Here is a 21170-nt window from a genome sequence, read left to right as displayed (position 1 = left end):
TTAACTTTGTGTAACTTTTACAGCTTTAACTACTAATTTCACTTAGGTACTTGTGTTGGATGTGAATCCCTATTGGATGTGTGCACATGGGCATCATTGTCCTGATTTTTCTTAATTTTGTGGTATTGGTACATTATTTTTGTTTCCTGTTGGATGGATGAGAATTAGCAGTACTTTATCAGTTATGATCAATGGCACTGAAAGCACTGAAATTGAAAATCACATTCATGGCTAAAGAGGTAGACATTTTATGCAACCTATTTCAAAACAGAAACAGGGAATACACACTTGGCTGCCTGTGGTCCATTGTCAAAGATGACAAAAATAAATTTTATACTCAACAACAGCATGTAACTTGTCATTCTGCCTGATGAGAAATCCTGTCCACTTATGGTTGGAAATAAACACAATAGAGATGTGTCCAAACATGTGTGTTGGAATAGATTTTCCTTCTTTCATTTGGGTCTAACCAAAAAATCCAAAGAAGTTTTCATTATATCTTAAATCAAGTTTTATTCTGAGTTTTGTGGGTTTCATATCAGCACTCAATTTTAATTGGTGCTTGTGGCATCATGCACGTTCGATGAAAATTAAAAAGCTGCTTTGAAAAAGTGCAAGTAAAACTATGATCTGGACTGAAAAGTCTGTATAATTAAAGTGGCTGAAGGGTGTCCATTAAATTCTGATAATGAACATGTATAAAAGTAGTGTAAGTAGTGCCTGCACTGGCAGAAGCTTCATGTTTATAGCTCTGACCTCAACATCATCCAATGATAACAGCCAACACATCAAACATTATACACATACAGGAATTAGTGAGTTAAATTACAACAACAAAAAAAAAAAAAACTTGATGAATATTCAGCCAAGTTATAATGTGTGTGTTGTACTTACCATCTGCAACAAAATGCTCAGGAACATGAAGGGTAACCTTGACGCTGAGGGGGCAGGAGTCCTGTGTTGCATAGACAATGGCAATGACACATGTGCTGATGGTAATCAGCGTCAGGGTGACCTTATTTAGAGGACTGTGTGGGTGGCCTGAAGGTAGAGAGGGAAAGAAAGATAAAGAGTGTAACTAATGTCTTTTTATTTTTTATTTCTTTTTGTGACAAGTGACAAGAACATAATACATCCATTCACATACTGAATGAAAAAAAAGCCAACAAAACATGTACAATTACACTGTTTTTTTGAAAATACAATCTCTGAGCCTTTGTCAGTTTTTAAAAATTGTACTTTCTTGCACTCATTTTTAATTCAAGTTTGACCTATAGATGTCAGAGATTACTTAGAAGACTGCAGGTCTTTGTAGAATCGCCCAGACTTATTCAGCAGTTTGATTTATGAGCTTATTGCCACTGACTGTGCTATAGTTTGGTTATTTTGGTTACACTTTGACTCTGTTGGTCCTTGCATTTTCAAGCCAGGTTATAAGAAATTAAATTTGCTGCTTAACCTCTGATTACTGATATTTATCATGTGACAGAAGTTGGCATGTTTAAGAAGAATAAGGGATCTGTTGCTACTAGAGTGAAGCTGCTGAAATATATATGGGGATGATAAACCACTGTACATACACAGACAGAAACTTAAAATATTTCACGGTTTGGAGACTTAATACCGTGAAAATAGTTTAAAGGAAGAGAGCTCAGTGTGTACTCAACTATGAAAATATTTTGTATAAGGCAACATTTGTCGCTTCTTATTTTCTGCACAGTGTAACTCCAGATTTACAAGGTAATAAGTTGCAAAAACAAAAATACAGAGTTATTTGAACTTTTCCAGCAATAGAAATATAATCTAATCAATCCTGGATGTAACATGCATAAACAAATCTAAGGCACATCATAGAAATTTCAAATCAGTGAAATCTACAATGCCGCATATTCAAAGACAAAACAGCCCACCGAATCCTTGACTAAAGTTCGAAAGTAGTGAAACGCAACTCAAGGTGAAAACCATGGGAATAAAGTTAGGGTGATGAATTCATCAAGTCTAAAACAGAGTAACAACAGCTGCACAAGGCAAAAGTGGCAGAGCAGCTAATCCCTGAGGGGTCAGGATAGCGTCAGTGGGTTTGTCAAGGGGTCCCTCAATTACTGTAAAAGCTTACTGAGTGGACTAAAAGATGTATGCTCACGGTGGCAAACACTTACATTATGGGCACAAACCAAACTCAAACACACACACACACACACATATATACAGTAAACTGTCAAGCAGCCTAAAATGTATGGAGTGCACTTAAGGACGTTAAAGTGGACAAAGATTATAAGAAAGAACAGAGTGCAGTTCTTTTTTCTACTTTTTAAAAACAGTGCTGAGGTACTAAATATGCAGGACATTCTCTTAGCGTTTAACACGTTAGAGCTCACTGTTGACAATTTAAACCGCAGATCTCAATACAAATTTATGAAAATGATTTACTTGTGATTACATATGGAGTAGTCAAGTATGGAGAGAAAATCGACTCAATATCATCGCGTGTGTTTAATACATGATTTGCAAACTGTTTAAACTAATTTGTGCGTAACTATAGGTGTTTGCAAATGTATGGTCAAATGTAAACACAAATATCTGGAAATTACAAACACACAATGACTTATACATGCACAAGTTACAAAAACACAAACTTTAATATTAATATGTACCTTCAACCTCATAAATCAAATAGTTTTGTGTTCAAAAAGGTTTCTATGCATACAAATCATTAAATACATGTGCAGGAATTGCCTGTAAGATCAGACAAAACTGCTGCAACTGCTTGCTACTGCAAGCTTTAATAAATGAATAATTAATTGATTAGCATTTGTGATTACTTTGGGCTAGTAGAAAATGTCAAATACTTACTAGCTTATAACATTCACTTATCAGCTAACATATAACAAAATCATTTTTAAAATATATTTACATTTTTTTCAATTGTTTAAGGGAGAGCAATTAAAAAAAAACAAAACATAATATAATGCTAACGAAAAAGAGCGCTGTGATAATTTCTCCCACATCTGAGTCTCCCTCATTGATTTGTTGGAGTAAAGCCAGAACTTATTCTGCATTCATTCTGTGGCTTCTTTTGTTTTTTGTTTTTTTATTATGTTTTTATATTAGTTTGTCTGTCTGTCTGTTAGCAACATAACTCAAAGAGTTATGGGTGGATTTTTGAATTTGCAGGAAATTTCAGAAATGTAATAAAGGAACAGATTACTAGATTACCTGGATCCAGGATTTTTTAAGGATTCTTTACTATTGAAAGATCAGGATAATTTTGTCATTACAGTTTCTAACTCAACCGATAATGCCCAGAATCTGTTTTTTTTTATAAAAAAAATTAGAAGAAAAATTACAAGATGACATGATGGTAGATGCTATAATCCAACACTGACTCAGATCATGTTGATAGTCTGGATCTGGTGATCCAGAGTGTTAAAAACATAGGGGGTACTGAATGGGCTGTTGGGCCTTTTGGGGGTTTTTTCAGGTGAGGGACCCTATGGTTTGGTGGAGGTCTGTGCTCTCTGAGTGCTTCTAGTGGAAAATATTTCCTTTAAAAACTTTGTGACCACTACAGACTTTGTGGGATTTAATTTGCCTGATTCAATTTTTCACTTCTTCGTAGAAATTTCCAGCACAGACCTCTGCTGATAAAACAGTTACTTTGTTCCCTCACCATTCAGGTTTATCTGAGTTGTCTAGAGGCACTCCACAGAATACAGCTGGGGTAGATAAGAAGTGCAATATTTTCACACTAGAGACCAGATATTGCATTTAGATTAATAAAATTCAGAAGAATTCTTTGGCAAACTGTAAGCAAGAAGAGTAAAAGGTCACATGCACACAAATGCAAGAATCTACATACAGTGCAGCCTCTACTATCACATATCACGCTGCGGGAAGGGAAGTTAAAATCATGCTTCCCATCCAAGCTATTTGACACAGCTTACCTCATCACAGAACCTCCATTTAAATCAGCTCATATATCTGCTTTGAGTGCCATTGAGCTGTGCTGTGGACCAGCGCTTTCAACCCCACAGGGAGCACACATGGCTCCTTCCTACTTTCAGCTATGCTGACAATCTAAGAAATGTCCAGAGTCATTTCACTGCTGCTGTAAGTCGCATTTTCCATTTTTGCCTTCACATTCAACCAGAATAAGTTCAGAATTCATTTGTTTTCAAAAATCACATACTGTGTAAGTCCTGTGCAAGTCATTGTGTTTAAAATGAGACACATTTATCTCTCTCACCTTTGCTGCGCCTCCGTCCTCTGTGCTGCTCTGTGTAAAACTTCATTTGATTGTCATCCTCGGGCTCTGAGCCTGATTCCCCTTGTGGACCAAACACACCTCCTGTGACTGGCAAGAGAGGTTAAAACAAAAAAAAAAAAAGAAAGGAAGGAAGAAATTGAATCAGAATCAACTTCTCTGTAGCTGTAGTAGATACAGATATGTTCTTGAGCATCACTTGTGTGTAGCTCAGACACTTAATGAGTAATGGGGGCATCAGAATTCATATAAATCTACTTTATTTGGATGGCATGTGTGGAAAAATATCAACATGGTTTAATTACAGTATACTGGGATTAGAAAATTGCTGATTCATTGAGAATCCAGTCCACCCTAGTTTGTTGATGCTGCCCTTTCTAATTTGATCTGAGGGCAAAATGTCTGTGCAGCTTAATTTTCTCATCATATTGAGTCACATCCCATATGTGCATTTTTTTTTTTGCCTTTGTTAAAGTGGCAGGTTTTATTTTATTTTTTTTTAACTGACATGCCGCTGCAACATCACACATTCTCTGTAAAGCACACAGCTGCTGTCACACACTAATAATTGCCAATTTGCAAACTGTTAGGCCACTGATGAATAAATAAGCCATTATATATGTGTGAGTGTGTGTTGGAGAGAGATTTTTTTTTCTAATGCACTGTAAATTTAGTGAAGTGAAAATAAATACATTAAAAAAAAATCCCTGTTATGTTTCAGGTGTAGTCGAGAAAATATTGTTTGCTAATAAGCCAAATGTAGTTTCCTCATGTTTATACATTTGTGTGGCATCCAAAACTAACAGGATAACTGAGATTACATTTCCTAATCTCCTGAAGTGGAAGGGGAATAAAGGAATGAGGCAAAATCAATTTTTTTCCTCGCAGCCATGGAGGAGAATCTGAGAGGAAACACTTCACCTCTTCACTGCCCTTTAAAACAGGGAAAAGTAAAATTGGGTTAGTGTGTTACAATACCAGTATACTACAATAACAAAGGGCCATAAAGCATTTATCAAATAAATTAGATCTACTGAAGAGACGAGATGCATTAATGTGTACAGTCAGATAAAATATATTTTATATGAAGATTTACCTTAACTTAATAAGGAGGATCTGCTCCCTCATGTCTGTCCTCATTCCTGGTTGTATGGGCTATAAAGGGCTAAACCTAATGCTCTATTCTCTTTGTTTTTCCCACGCTGTCAGACTCACCTCATTTTCAACATTTTACTGACAATTCTGGTCCATCAAGCCTTGTGCCTACATTCTTCCTGCCAATCAGCGCCTGATTCCTGTTCTTTAAAATCCATTGCTTTACTGTCATTCTGTCTTACAGAGTTTTAGTCCACTTTTTTTTTCTTTTTAACCGTCTTCCTCCTCCCTGTTTCCAGTTCTTCCTTACACTCTAGGGCCTCTCAGCTCAAGTCTCAGCCATCTGTGAACAAAACTCCATCACAAGCTCTACTCAGGAGGTCCTATTCTATTTATTGCCGTCATGTAGGACACTGATTTCCTCCAAAGCTTTGGTATTATTGAATAACCAACGATCCTCATGTACATCAACGGCTATTTTCTTTTCTTTACTTCTAAATGAACTGTCCTTAACAAACTGATGGACAGGGGAAAAAACAAAAAGTGAATGATTACTCCAGGGACAGGTGTACACTAGTTTGGAGGAGAGCTCATTGAAATCAGAGACTCTTCAGAAGCAAAGTGGCCACTAAAGAGTCATTTTCTGCATCTGTGCCAAATGACTTTCCATCATGTTTGGACTCTAGTTAATGTTCTTAACACAGAAGTGTACACAGACCCTGAAGCAGTGTACAAGGTCCTGTCAGCCTTTTCTTTGCTCATAAATGAAACACCATGCTGTCCTTGTTAAAAGTGGTTTATTACTAACTAAAGAGGAACATATTCTCTTTCCCATGTTGCCTGGACACAGTCATAATTCATTCACAAATGCTGTTTAGTGCTATGGGTAATATTCTCTTTTACTGACTTCATAAATACAATGTCATGTCTCATGAAAATTTGCCCGCACCATAAAAATTTTAAACATGATTAAAAGTTCAATTAAGTCTGAGTAAAAAGTATGTACTGCAGGCTTGAGTCACTCTTTTGGTCTGGTGCACTTTAACAGGTCTACAGTTGAGTTGGATTCAAGTGCTGGAGTCTGTCTGTATTTGGAAAGTGAAGCTAAGGCAATGTGGTGTAAAATTGGATCAGAATTTATGCATCACATTAGAACATGCCCAGAAAGGTGGGATATGAAGAAGAGAAGGAGAAAGGAGGAGTGAAAACAAGGACAGCTTTGCAGGTCAGATGCTATATCTTGACATAGTTCCATTTTCTAGCTAATAAAATAAATGATGACTGAAATCTTTTTGCAGAGATTATGTTTGAAATGCAATTGCTGCTTGCCCCATTTTTCAGTGTATTCATTTTTTGGTGTTTAGTCATCCACATTTCTTTAGTGATGTAAGGTGCCAGACATTAAATTAAGCTCAATAAATCAGGTGGGATACGAAGTCAACACTTTACATGGATTTTTCTACCATTTGCATGATCTTTCATTAAATACATACACACGTAGTCTAAAGAATAGAGTAACATAATACTGATCACACAGAAGTCTATTGACAGTCATGGTGTGTGTGTACAGGTGAAGGGTGAGTTGTGCTTCCAGGTGAGTGCAGGTTTGATAAATAACACAGGAAAAATAAATCTGAAACAAGGTGCAAAACTATTCTAGCCCCCTGGTGTTTTCTGTTTCACACTTTTCTTTCCTTTTCTTCAAACCCTTCTTCCTTTGTCAGACCATTTTGATCTGGCTTTTCTCTCCCTTAGCAGTAATACCTTCAAAACTCTGTCCCATTAAACACCAAGGATACTCAAGTTAAACACCAGCTTCTAATACCAGTTTCACCTTTGTCAACCTTTTAACAGCCCTAGAATCTACTCTCCTCTCTTTGTCACGTATACCATTATATACTAAGCCTCCACCTGTATTTTGTTAAACAGCATAAAAAAACATATTTAACTCCTAAAAATGAATTTTACTGTAGTTAAATATATTACATCTTAACTGCTGTCAATATTTTATGTCTCAATGCTGCTGTTTGTGTTGTATATATATATATATATATATATATATATATATATATATATATATATATATATATGTGTGTGTGTGTGTGTGTGTGTGCGTATTAAAACGGCTGTAACTAATTTACTGCATCTAACGCATGCAAAGAATCCGTCATTAATGACAGCGAGACATGGAGGTGTTTCAGGCAAGATGGAAAAAGTGAGTCGAAAACTGCAGATTTAATACGTCATTACTTAAAGATCCTGAGTTTATCAGCTACTTCAAAAGAGAATGGTCCTTATATCTAGAAAATAACGACTTGCCAGAAACTTCAGCGTGTGTTCTTTGGGAAGCAGGAAAAGCAGTAATGAGAGGGAAAATAATTTCCTTTTCTTCTCATAAGAAAAAGAAGGAAACTTTGAGAATTTCAGAGTTAGAACTCAGAATTAAATCCTTAGAGGACGCTTACCATGTCTCCCCAGAAGAACACATACTAAATGCTATAAGTAAAGCTAAACTTGAACTTAATGAAATAATAGATAAAAAGACGCAATTCTTGGTCCAAAGACTTCGCTTGGAGAATTTTGAGCATGGCAACAAATCTGGAAGGTTACTGGCTAATCAGTTAAAAACAAACAAGGAGAAAACAACCATCTCCTCTGTCAGAGATCCAGAAGGAAACATCAGCCACGACCCTGACAAGATAAATAACACTTTCAAAGAATTCTATAAAACACTATATACATCACAACTAACTACAACAGATGACAATATTGATAAATTTCTTAGTAACATCAATCTTCCAAAATTAAAACATGAAAATAAAATGGTCTTGGATTCCCCCCTTTCAGTCGGCGAACTCCAAGAAGCTCTCTAGCATATGCCCAACAATAAAGCTCCAGGTCCAGATGGTTACCCAGCAGAATTCTACAAAGAATTCTGGACAATGCTGGCACCCACTTTCTACAATATGATATTAGAAATAAGGGAAAAACAAAAAATACCTTTAAATATGAACTTAGCCAATATTACTCTACTATTAAAACCAGGTAAAGACCTGACACTTCCATCCAGTTACCGTCCAATTCCATTAATAAATGTAGATCTCAAAATAATTAGCAAAGCTTTAGCCAGAAGAATAGAAAAAAATAACCCCTCTAATAATACATCCTGACCAAACAGGCTTTATTAAAGGTAGACATTCCTCTACTAACATGTGTAGATTAATTAACATCATAGATTATTCTACTCTACATAATCTGGAATCCACAGTCATTTCTTTAGACGCAGAAAAAGCATTTGACCGAGTAAACTGGAAATTTTTATTTGCAACATTAAACAAATTTGGGTTTGGGTCATCTTTCATAGATTGGATAAAAATATTATATAACAACCCAAATGCTCACCGACATCTCCCACCAGACAAACCCACTTATTAACACATTCTCATCAATATCTGACTACTCTATTAACTGGTCTAAGACTATTATTATGCCCATCAACTGTGACCTACAAAACACACCCAATACTACAATACAGTCTGGAAACATTAGATATCTAGGCATAAACATTTCCTCCAGGTTATCAGAACTAACAAAGCGAAATTATGTCCAGCTACTTAAAGCAATAGAGGATGATCTCTCACGGTGGAGGCGCTTACCCAAATCACTCATGGGGAGGGTTGCCACAGTTAAAATGATGGTTCTATCTAAAGTAAACTACCTGTTTTCAATGATACCCACTAAACCATCCTCCAGCTGGTTTAAGTCACTGGACTCACATATATCTAAATTTTTATGGAAAAATAAGCCATCACGTATCAGTCTAAAAACTTTACAACAGACTAAAGATAGAGGCGGATTGGAGCTACCCAACTTTAATCATGTTTTCTTAACTAACAAGCTGCAGTATATCTCCAAATGGCTTACACCTAGCAGTCTGGATGAATCATGGTTAGATGTAGAGCAAGCATTGTGTGAGGATCTGTTTATCTCTGACCTGCCATTCATCAGCTCAACCATCAAAACACATAAGTGTTTTAAAAGCATCAATATCAGTTCCTCTTTAGTGGCTTGGTGGGATTTTCTAAAAATAACCAAATCCTCACTTTTTCCATGTAGGTTTACACCCCTCTGGAACAACCCTGACATCCTGCAAAACAAAAAGCTTATCAATTTTACTCAATGGAAAAATAAAGGAATAAAACAGTTAGAACATATAATAGAAAATGGAAACTTCTTGTCATTTAATATTCTCACTTCACAATATGGAATCAGTAGCAAAACATTTTTAGAATATCACCAGCTTAAATCTATTATATGTAAAAAATATACCATTAATCAATTAAACTTACAGCTACTTATTAGGGTGGCAGAATTCATGAATCTCAATGCCCCAAAGCTATTATCAAAAACATATAGACTATTATCCAAACTAGAAGACTCAATCTGTCTTCCAACTTCAAAATGGGAGGGTGACTTATCCAGCACCTGTAATAAATAAATGGTCACAAATATGTTTAAACACCTTTAAAATGACTAAGAATTCAAATATGCAACTAATACAATTCAAAATTCTGCACAGAACTCATTATACAGGACAAAGGATGTTCAGGATGGGTCTGTCACAATCAAACATCTGCCCACACTGCAATGAAAACAAACCTGACAACTATCTCCATGCCTTGTGGTCCTGCACACCTGTCCGCAGGTTCTGGCTTCAGGTATGTGTGGACATGTCAACATGGTTTAAATGTAATATTTCTACAATCCCCCCACTATGTCTACTAGGTGACTTGGGTGACATTAATATGGCAATTAACTCTGCACACATGATACGCACAGCATTATGCATTGCAAAGAAAACTATCCTTGTGAACTGGAAAAACAAAAATAATCTGTGTATTCAGCAGTTTAGGAATCTCTTAGTTGACCACATCAGTAGTGAGACAATGTCTGCCTCCTCAAAGAACTATTTAGCTGAATCTCATTCCCTCTGGTCCCCTGTGCTTAGTTCCATCACTTAGTGTAGGTGGAGGACTGTGACCTCGTTGCTATGGGGGTTTGGGAAATGGCCGGGAGTGACTGGTGGTTGCGGGTTCTCTGTGGTTGCCCGTGGAGCGGGACCGGGTTGCTCTGCGATGGGGGTGGCTCTGGGTCTGGCCTCGTCGGGGGCTGTGGGGGCCAGTGGTTGGAGTCGCCTCGTGGCGGGGGGTGAGGCCACTGGTGGTGCCTGGGTTGGTGGGCGTCGGTCCTGGGCCGGGCGGTCAGGCTATTTCGGGGCGGGCTGGGCGGGGGTTCTGGGCTCTGGTGCCCGGGGGTGGTCCTCCTCCCTCCGGGGTGGTGGGGTCCGTATGTGCCGGGGGTCTGGGCCTGCCCCGATGTGCTGCTGTGGTGTGGGTTGGTGCATGCCCTGGTGTCTGGTTGCTGCCCTGGGACCCAGGGTATGGCCCGGGGGCAGGGGGGGGTGTAGGAGTTTGAAGGAGGGCTGAGTGGGATTCGGGGGATTATAGGGGGAGGTGCTGGGGCGTGAGACAGAGATACTTGTATGTTGTGTGTGTGTGTCTGTACTTTGGATGATGTTTGTGTGGATGTGGGGGTATGTTTGTGTGCGTGTGTATGCATGTGTTAGGATGAGTGGTGGTGTGTCTGGGGAGTGAGAGTGGGAGGGTTGGATGCTGTGTGAGTGTTTATGTTGTGTGGGTGGGACTGAAAGGGCATATATGAGTTAGGATGAGCGGGAGTGTGCAAGGAAATAGGTGTGTTCATGTGTTTCTGTGTGTGGTTGGGGCGGGGTTAAAGTGCACTTGTGGGGTGGCATCCTGGGCGGGCCTGAGGGTGGTTGCCTCGGGGCCGGGTCCCGGGGTGGCTGCCCTAGTGGGCTGCTGGCTCTGTGGGTGTTGGGTCAAGGGGGGGTGCTTGGGGCTCGCTGTCCTCTGGTCCGCCTGGGGTGTCCCCCACGGGGCATGGTGGGTGGGTTGTGTGTGGCGTGACTGTGTGGTGGTGAGTGGTTGTGGGTGAGGCGCGGGGGAGGGTGTGATTGGATTGGAGGAGGTGGGGAGTGGGCCGATAGCGCCCTGGTTCCCGGGGTGTGCGGCTGGAACATCGGGGTGTGTGCTGGCCTACGCCGGGTGGCTGTCTGGGGGGGGCCTGGTCCTCCTAGGCATGTTGCGGGCCCTCCGCCTTTAGGGGGGTGGGGCGGCCGCCTCTCGGCTCCTGGGGCCCTGGGCCCTTCACTTGGGCTGCCCTGGGTGGCCGGTCCCTGGCGGGGACCACTGATCTTGGCCCACTGGGACCTGTGCCCCGGGACCGTGGGGGGCTCTTGCTGGGGCTCTCCTTTGCTGCCCTTCGGGTGGGGCGGGAGTCGTCTTTGTGGTGGGGTGGCTTGGGTTGGTGCTCCGGGTCTGCTGCTGGGGGCCCGGGCCTCTGGCCCTGGTCTGCCTCTGGCCTCCGTGGTGGCATGGTCGCATTTGCATGATCTCACTCACCACTCTTCATCACTGATCACTCCTTGTCTCTCGTGCTCTGCATGCTGACACAGTCACTGAGTTGTCCAGTGGGTTTTAATACTAAGCAATTATTATTATTTTTTTTATTATTTTCCTGCAAGTTAGTATCTGGTCGCTGTTATGTCTTTTTGATTTGGTCATTATTTAAAAACTCTTAATGACTAGTTTTTTCTGTGTGTGTGTTTTTTCTTTTGTAAAAGTTGTAGGAAATTTTCTGGTGTGTTCATGTACAGGTATAACAGTTTGTTGTCTGGTGATGGTGTGGATTGAAGGGTCATTGCCTTCTGTCTGTGTTTTTTTTGTCTCCTTTCTTCTTTTGCTCTTTTTGCTATTTTCCATCTTTTTCTGTCCCCTCCGGTCAGGTCCAGCAAGATTACATAGATTCGGTGATTCAAAGTAAATAAATAAATTAATTAATCACATTATCAAGAGGAGCCTTACCCATAGGCCTCCCCTTGGCAGAGCAAATTTGTTCAGCACAATACAGCAACCAGATTATCATTTTGCTTGCTATGATGCTGGACAGGACAAGTTAAAAAAAAAAAAAAAAGGAAAAAGTAGGTCGACTTGCTCTATGCATGGATTTGAGGGTATCAAACCCATGGGAGATGAGGATGGTTTAACACCCACTTTTTACTGGTGAGATGGTTCAACACCCCCACTTTTACTGCATTTGTTAAAAACAAAAAAAAACAAAAAAAAAAAAAACCATTTCACATAGTTTGTACAAACACCACTGCTCTGGTCGTCTGCACTCTGCACATAATGGCAGCCTCCTCCTCTGCCCCCTCCCTCTTCTGTTGTGAATCATAATGGCTGTCGGTGATAAGCTGATTGGCTTTTCTGTCGCTAGCACCGTCTCTTTTGTTGCGTTTGTTTATCGTTCAGCAAAGAAGGAGGAAACTAGCGATTCATGGTTCACACTGGCACATATTTACCCAAAAGTATTGTTCTTGGACGCGCTGGCTAAAAAAAGCAACATTTATCAGTCTCATGTCAATCAGATCGATGTCACTGTCACAGAAACAAGAGGACGTCTTCTCCAAATCATTGGTGCTGTGCAGATGTTGGAGACACAGGTCTGATCATTTAGGGACCATAAATGTAGTGAGAGAAACGATAAACAGGTTCTGAGATACAAATAAGGGGAGCGCTCCTCTCTAATAAAGTAGCTGGCAGGTGGTAGAAATGATTTATACCTCAGATGTGCAGGGACGGGTCTAGAAAAGTTTAGATGGGGGCCAGGCAGGGGCACTGATCAGGAAAAGGTTGACACAAATGAGATATACTTTTTTAAAGTCTTGATTTAATATAATATTGAACTGATTATTACAATTAAAGTGGTCATCTAATGTAAAAAAGTGAAGAAAACCCAAGTAAGCATTGGCTCTTTATGTTGATACAAATACAGTAAAAACAGGCAGAACTCAGGCATAGTCGTGAATGGTGATTAATCATGATTAATTATGGTTAATTAATTTGTAAGCTCTGATTAATCTGATTAAAATTTTTAATCCCTTGACAGCTCTAGTTTTTTTGTTTTGTTTGAGCTTTTTTCCCATTGTAATGATTTATGTAATGCTTACTATGAAACATGCTGGGTGTAGACAGTTTTTACTTTACTTATACAGTGTTTCAGTGTTTGCGATGATCAAAATGAAGCTACACAATTAAAACATGCACTTTTTGCATCTTCCTTTGATAATAAGCTGTTTGGTGAGCTTCAAGCTATTTGAACGTTGAAAATTAACATAGCAAAAGACTTTATTTGAAGATCTGAACTGCAATTACCTGTCATGCACATTTAGTGAGCTATATGAATGGCTTAGCATGCCATCACCAGCAAGAGCTATACAGTAGCAAACTCATTCAGCATTCAGAGAGCAGCTGTCCACACACCTCCTGAATCAGGTTATCAGTTGCCAGGCTGAGGTGACAGATGGGTTGAAATTGTATAGAGTGAGTGGAATTATGTGTGTAGATGCTGTTTCACAGTCAAGCTGGCAAGTTGGGTAATGCCAGAAAAACAAACGCTAAGGATCCATGAATGACGACTATTATGATAAAGTCTGAAGGATATGCAAAACATGAGGGTTTTCCAAAAGAAACAAAAAAGCAAGGAGCTAGATAATGCAGTTAAAATATACTATGAAATAACTAAAAATGTGAGTGTTGCCATGTTGTAAAGCATGAAATTGATAACTGATGAGAAAAAAATGGAAGTTAGAGGGAGTGCTTAGGTGTTAGAAAGGGTAGGCAGTAAGGATTAAGGCAATGTGGCAAAATAATAGCACACACATGCATGGGTTGTAGAGAGAACAGACAGTCCACAGGAGAGAGAGAGAGAGAGAGACGGGGGATTGTACTTTGTAATCTTTCCCGTGGTGAAAATGATTAGTGAGATGAGCAGTTATGGGAAAGAAGGGAGGTGAGACAATGAGTTCAATCTGAACAGTAAAAGCTAATAATCTTCTGCATAGAGGGAGGGTGAGTCACAATAACAGACTGCAAGAGAAAAATAATCATAGAAAAAAAAAACAACCAAAACAAAAAAAAGAAATATATAAAAAAAAGAAGAAAAGAAACAGCTCATACCAACATGTATAATTACCTTCATGTACTTATTTATACACTAAAACTGAGTGCGGGAGAAGGAGATATATACACAGTTAGCACGTATAGATGCAGATATGGAAAGCTGTCACTGCCTGGACTCTGATTGTGTTGGTGCTCTGCTGATAGACACAGCAGGATATTGGCCGCAGATCCTTTTGGGTAGCAGGGTGGTTCTTTAGTTGATTGAAACCATTTCTATATTTTTTTCCTCCCAGAAAATTCTTCACAGTCATGACGTAAACCTGTACAAACCACATTTCAGATGGATCCATGCAGCCGACTTTTGAAGATGATATAAATGAGCACTTTCAGTTTACTCTTGAAAACTTGTTTTCACATTCGGGTTGGCATATCAGTGTCCCCATCAGTGCCTGTAGTTGTTCCAAAATCACCACTGACTTGTACAATCAAAAGATTTCTTTAAAAATTTCACATCAGAAGTCAGAAGTTCAGATAATTTTGAGGCTGTTCTGTGACAACTGATGGCCAGAGGATTTTCTGTACAGAGGTTAAGAGCTTTTTTAAGACCCTGGAGGTTAAAAATTCTCTTTCTTTTTAAATAGAGGAACAAATGAGCAAAGATGCAAACTATTTCAGAGATTTTAGAGATGAAATAATTTAGACAGATCATTCATAAGAAATAAAATAAAATAAAATAAAATAAAATAAAATAAAATAAAATAAAATAAAATAAAATAAATAAATAAATAAATAAATAAAAATAACAGGATGTTTACTAATTTGGGATTACGTCATGAAGATTCCCATTTCCAAGGCTTGTGGTTTCTACTGCACGTACATTTTTAGGGAATAAAGAAGCAGAAGAAAAATAACAGGACTGTTGTTGTTTTGTAGCTTGGACACTTAATGATTGTACTTTAGTAACATAACGTACCAGGAGCTGTCTGGTTAAACTCCACAGGAACGCTATAACAGTGTAAATAGTGCTGAAATCAATAGTGCATGAACTCTATAGTAAATTATACAAAAGTGAGTTGAGAAGACACACAGTCCTCTTAAAAACAAATCGGCTATACAGACATTTGGTAAGACAGCTGCTGAATCCACATAACAATTTTAAAAAGCCCACTTATTACCCCAATATGTATGATTCCGTTTTAACACAAAACGTATATGAATCCGGCTCACAGAAAAGACTTAACAGTTAAGTTTAGAGACTAAGCCATCTTTATCCAAAAACAGAACAAGTGTAGCCTTTTTTCTGTGTTGTCTGTCTGATAGTAAAACATCTGAATCAATTATGGTGTGTGAGGGTATGGCATTTGTAATTTGTAGTAATAACCTTTCAAAACTCAGGATTAACTTGGCTTGGTTTGTGTGGAAAAAAAAAGAGGGGTAATGCTAAATTCAAGAAACTGCCTATATGAATGTTGACAAGTTGTTATATTTGTTTATACTGTCTTTCGCTTCATAAGTACATCTGCATGCAGATGTGACTTCCAGAGCAGGACAAATTACTTTGACTTAAAGCTGCTACACTTAAATGTCAGTTTGCATGTAGTGAACTGTAGAAGTGTGCAATGTATATTTCAATAAGTGGATACTTACGATGTGTGCCTGAAATGCATGTCTATGGCAATGTGTTTGTGAGTAAATTAAGCTGACAGCAACAGCAGTCCCCACATGGCTCAACAACTGTTAATCACATTAAGGCACATCTGTATTCAGCTAAGGCTTTCTGACACTGGCAAGCTAAATATTTCCAACTCAAACTCAATATGACCTGGCATCTACATTCGTACAGAAGTGAATGCAAGCAAATTTGTCATTGATAATGCAGAAGACAACGTCTGAGAGGTAGCTAGAGCAAATTTGAGAAGTCACATTCACTGGGTTTTATTTGCAAAATAAAGAAATAAATAATAAAATAAAGAAATAAATAAAGAATGAAAAAAAAAAAGACTAAAAAGTACAGGTACAAGATGTAAACATGGGGTTTCCATGCTTCTATGTTGTAATAATATATCACGATTAATGAAGGAAATTGTCAACCAGAATGATGCAAGTGTGAGACTTTAAAACAAGCAGAAACCCAGACTGTTTGGGGTCAGGATCAGGTAGGAAGCCTGAGGCGAGCTGCAGCAGACAAAGAGATTCAGTGCTGTAAATCAGGAAATCAGAGGGATTGAAGGGAATCCAGGAGGTAGACGCTGTTATTTATTTTCTATTTTGTTTGAGTCCCATGCTGTGTAATTTTAAATCATGTTGTTAAAGAAAGCACACTGGTATATAATGGTGGTGTGGATGTTTTTGTATGTTTGTGTAATTCATTTCACAGCTGTTTGCTTATCAAAAAATATAATAATAATAAAAAAAAATAAATAAATAAGAATCAATACTGGTCTACCTCACACACACACACACACACACACACACACACACACACACACACACACACACACACACACACACACTCCAACAACTCTATTACACATAAACAACCATGGCATGCTGAAAAGTTATTACAGAAAGCATCATGGTATAAGCACACACTGACACATTTTACAACTTCAATTTATGAGCAGCTACCTGTTAAAGGAGAGCAGAAGTACTTGGGAAGGTGGGGGGCTTAACAAGGAACCACTTGGCTCTTGTACTTCAGTTGGTTCAGTATTTGTTGGCTACACTTATCTCTATATTTTATTTTATTGTGTCTCACTTGGCTCAAGAGCACATTTGTCAATTTGGAGCTAGCAAGCAAGCAGCAGATCAAACTAATGGAATTTCAGTATCTGAGGGTTGGAAAGGTGAGTCAAGTTGCAATTATTATTATTATTATTTTAAGGGATGCTATGTTTTGTTGAAGTAGGGCTGTTTGAATTACATACAGTATGGGAGCGTAGACCTGTCACACAAAAAAAGGAAAAAAAAAATAAAACCTTATCACGTTATAACATATGTTTTATTTTAAAAATGTGAAACTTATTACGTTATAATGTGATATGTTTTGCGTTGGAAATGTGGAATAAAAACTGAATTTGTCTTTGTATGAGGAAAATGTGCATACTGTGGTCAGACAAATATCTTATTTACCAAATGGGATTGAGCTGTACTTCCTACTAGGCTGAGACAGGGAGAGATTGGACAACGGTGAAGCTTGGAAGACACTGTGGCACCTTCCACTTGCCACAGATACATAGACTAGACATAGTTTCACCCTTAAACCAGGCAGGACTGCATCTTTGTGTCGGCAACCTAATTCTCCCAGCAGTACACAGACTTTATAATTTTAATTTTAGTTTTCTTAAGATGACTCAGCCATAGGCATAACCATTGGTATACATTTTACCCAAAGCGACGCAGACACCCATACACACACACACACCGTCTCACTGCGCGCAGGCAGGTGACGTACTGTGTTGCTCATAATTGTTCCACATTCGTGTGTGTACAACAATAAATCAGAGTAAAACAATTAATCATTGACGAATGAACCGAAATGTTCCTGCTTGATGAAAATAATCACCATAAACTGTATTTTGCTCCAATATTTCTAGGTAGCAACAACATCTGGATACTTTGTGTTTCATGTTCTTACAATAAAACGTATTACATCCAAACGCGATGCGTTTCATGTTTTTACAAGTCCTGAAATATCTAATGGGAAATAATTTGTAGTTATCCACCAATAGGTATTTAAAATATATACTTTACATTCACAGTGTAATTTCAAGCTTCACGAGCCAGGCTGGCAAGAGGCAAACTAAATGCAATGTCAAACATGGGGCCTGCAAATCAAGGACACGGTAATTAATATCTCCTCTAAGGAAGTATCAGATGACCAGCTCTGTCTCCTCTATAAAGGGTTGTCTTTTCCACCTAATAGTGGGATAAATGTATTTTTGGTGCTTTTCAGGGGTTTCCAACAGATTCAATTTCATCATTGCAAAAAAAAACATTTAGTTCAAACATGAGAAATGCTTTGATAAACACATTTTGTAGAATGGTGGAGCAGGACATTAAACATAAGATGCTGCAACCACAACCTCACTTTACCAATTTAACAAAGAATGAGGAAATTGCAGCGTTTCAACTAGTGAAGAATAAAGACATTGTTACAAAACCAGAAGACAGGAGATTGGTATTTGTATAGAGAATGCTGAGCGACATAGAGCAGAAATGCCTTCTCCACTATCTAAAACTAGATTGAATGAAAAGTTTTAGTATGATCCTGCTTTTTTGAAGACGCAAGAATGAAAGGTTAGTTCTCTGAATTCAAATTACATTTTCAATTGCACTTTGCATTACAGTGCTGTGATACAGATGGTGATAGTGTGGTACCATGTTGGTAATACAGAAGTAAATATTGTACGCTGTAATGACAAAAATAAAAACTAGGTTATATCCTGGTACTAACATTGGGTACATCATGGTAACAACAGACTAGAACTGAAGTTACAGGGTAGTAAGGGGAACCTAAGCAATGAGAGGGAAACAAATGTAATGATAAGCTACTAATTGGTAGTCATATCGTAATATTGCCATAATGGTAACTGACTAGAAATGTCTACAACAGATAAATATAATTATATATTTAAGACATTTAATAACGTAAATAAAATTAGGCAGTTTCTATGTTATATATGTTATGCACAATTTATTTTGAAGTGCATACTTTAATTTTGGTAAAAGCAAAACTTCTCTTTCTGCTGAGTGGTTACTTGGCCATTTTGTATTATTTTGTAGAGAGTACTTGTAAGGAAGGAAACAGTCTGTTTCCCTCCTTTATCCTCAGAGCCTATGTTATTCATATTCTTATTAATGTTATTGCGTTTCAGTTTTATATATTCATATATTTAAATAAAGCATGGTGTCTCCACTCACTAGGTAAGTGTCACTCAGAATGTAATCTACAGGGACCTGATTATCACTCACACCTTTATATTCAAACAATGCAAATCAAGAGTAAAAGTAACTCAAACACATTACTAAAATGCAAAAAAAAAAAGAAAAAAAAAAGAATTTGTTAAATTAAAATAATGTTGAGATCCTTTTGAAACACAAATTGAAAGGAAATTAAATCAGTAATTGCAAAGTCTTAATTTGTCACTTAAAGGGTAATTTCATACGCAAGTATGGCCTCAATGTAAACAAGGCATTTGTAACAGTTTGTCACTCACACCCTCTTTAAGCAGTTAATTGGATCATCTGGCAGTTGAGTTGGTGTAAACAGTGATGAAGGAACAATGAGAACAGACATCAGTGGATGAAGACATCCTGATGGGTGCAGCTGAAACTGGGATCCTTCATGCTCTACCAAAAAAATTAACCCTATGTTTTTTATTTATTTATTTTTTTTGTTTGTCTGTTTGTTTTTTAAACCCCTCTTACCAAAGGACAATTATAAATTTTCTTATTTCATAATATATGAATATTTATTTTTTTATTTATTTATTTTTTCCCTCAGAGCTTTGATAGTTACAAAGTACCCACAGAACTGGAGTTAGTAACTACAACTACCTCCCAGGGGAAAAGCCTGTAAGTTTTACGGCAACACCGAACACTGCAGGGTGTGTTGGATTACACTTTCACACAGGCACAACTTCTTGCACTAATTATTACTATTTTTGCATTTTTGACCAAAAAGTGTAAGTTAGTACAGCATGGGATTAGAAATGGGCTGCCAGCTGTAGCTTGGTAAATCAATAATCCCCTTTTCTTTTTATCTGCTAATTGTTTCTGTCAGTTTCAGAGCCGCCATCTGAGATGTTACGGTGTGATTTTTAAAGATGTGAGCTGAGCCCACTTTTGCAGTACTGAGTTGAGCATCCTCAACATAAATTAGCAGGTGCATTTAGGTGTTGAAAACACCTGGACTACAGCAGTCGTGTGACTAAGTGATGATGTAACACATTCCCTTTGCATTCAAACATCTGATTGTAAAAGTCTTTGGCAGGTTTACACCTTAAACACACCATAAAACTAGACAAACTGGTATAATGGCACAACCTTAATTTTAGTCAATATCATACTTCGGTTCATGTACAGTAAATGTACATGAATTGCTAATCAGTAAACTGTGGTAATCAGCAATTTTGGAAGCATTATAGGAAGAGACAAAAATATACGGTAAAACTATTTGATAATGTCCTTTAAAAAATTAACAAAAATGACACAGATTTTTATTTTTAGTAACAGACAAAGAAAACAGCATTATCCATGATATCACAAAAAGAACAACGAAAAACAAACACGAGGAAGGTTAACCGACAAATGCATGATCAGACATTAGTAATTTTATCTTAGTCTCTCTGGATCTTGCCCACAAGAAACACAAACACTGTTCCAGCTTGGCAGTATATCAGCTCTATGGTGTGCTGTACTGTAGAGATGCCCCAGGGCTGCAGACCAACAGCTGTAATCACTGTGTTTGGTCTGCAGCGAAGATTGAAGACGGCGGAAAGTGGAGCTGAGCACAGAATGAACTATGGAACACCAACCCACCTTCCCACCCCTCTTTTCCCTCACTCCCTTGCTTCCTCCCTGAAATACTAAGACACACATACACACGACAGCACAGACGACTACTTTCATGTGCTACTTCAAAGCATCAATTAAACAGGAGAAAACCAAGATAATAACCATAAGGTTATCCTTGTCATAATGAGCCAAAGTACTTGTTGTGACACATCAAAAAACTACCACAGCTTCTAGCCAGCACATGGAAACGT

At 38.2% G+C, this 21170-nt stretch overlaps 1 protein-coding gene across 3 annotated transcripts in view; it reads right to left on the bottom strand.

The window, feature by feature from the left end:
- Window positions 1-21170, bottom strand: part of LOC121629820 (astrotactin-2-like) — a 300171-nt gene that overhangs the window by 158392 nt on the left and 120609 nt on the right. For 2 of the 3 annotated variants that reach the window (XM_041969617.1, XM_041969618.1), the window contains 2 exons: window positions 4247-4354; window positions 895-1041 (listed from right to left, as the gene is read on the bottom strand). In XM_041969617.1, the coding sequence (XP_041825551.1) occupies window positions 895-1041; window positions 4247-4354 (255 nt within the window). Of the gene's footprint in view, window positions 1-894; window positions 1042-4246; window positions 4355-4569; window positions 4828-21170 lie in introns of those variants that run through there. The other variant, XM_041969619.1, reaches the window with a different exon arrangement.

Source organism: Melanotaenia boesemani, chromosome 19, assembly GCF_017639745.1.
Source record: "Melanotaenia boesemani isolate fMelBoe1 chromosome 19, fMelBoe1.pri, whole genome shotgun sequence".
Lineage (NCBI taxonomy): Eukaryota > Metazoa > Chordata > Actinopteri > Atheriniformes > Melanotaeniidae > Melanotaenia > Melanotaenia boesemani.
This window is presented reverse-complemented; position numbering and strand designations above follow the sequence as displayed.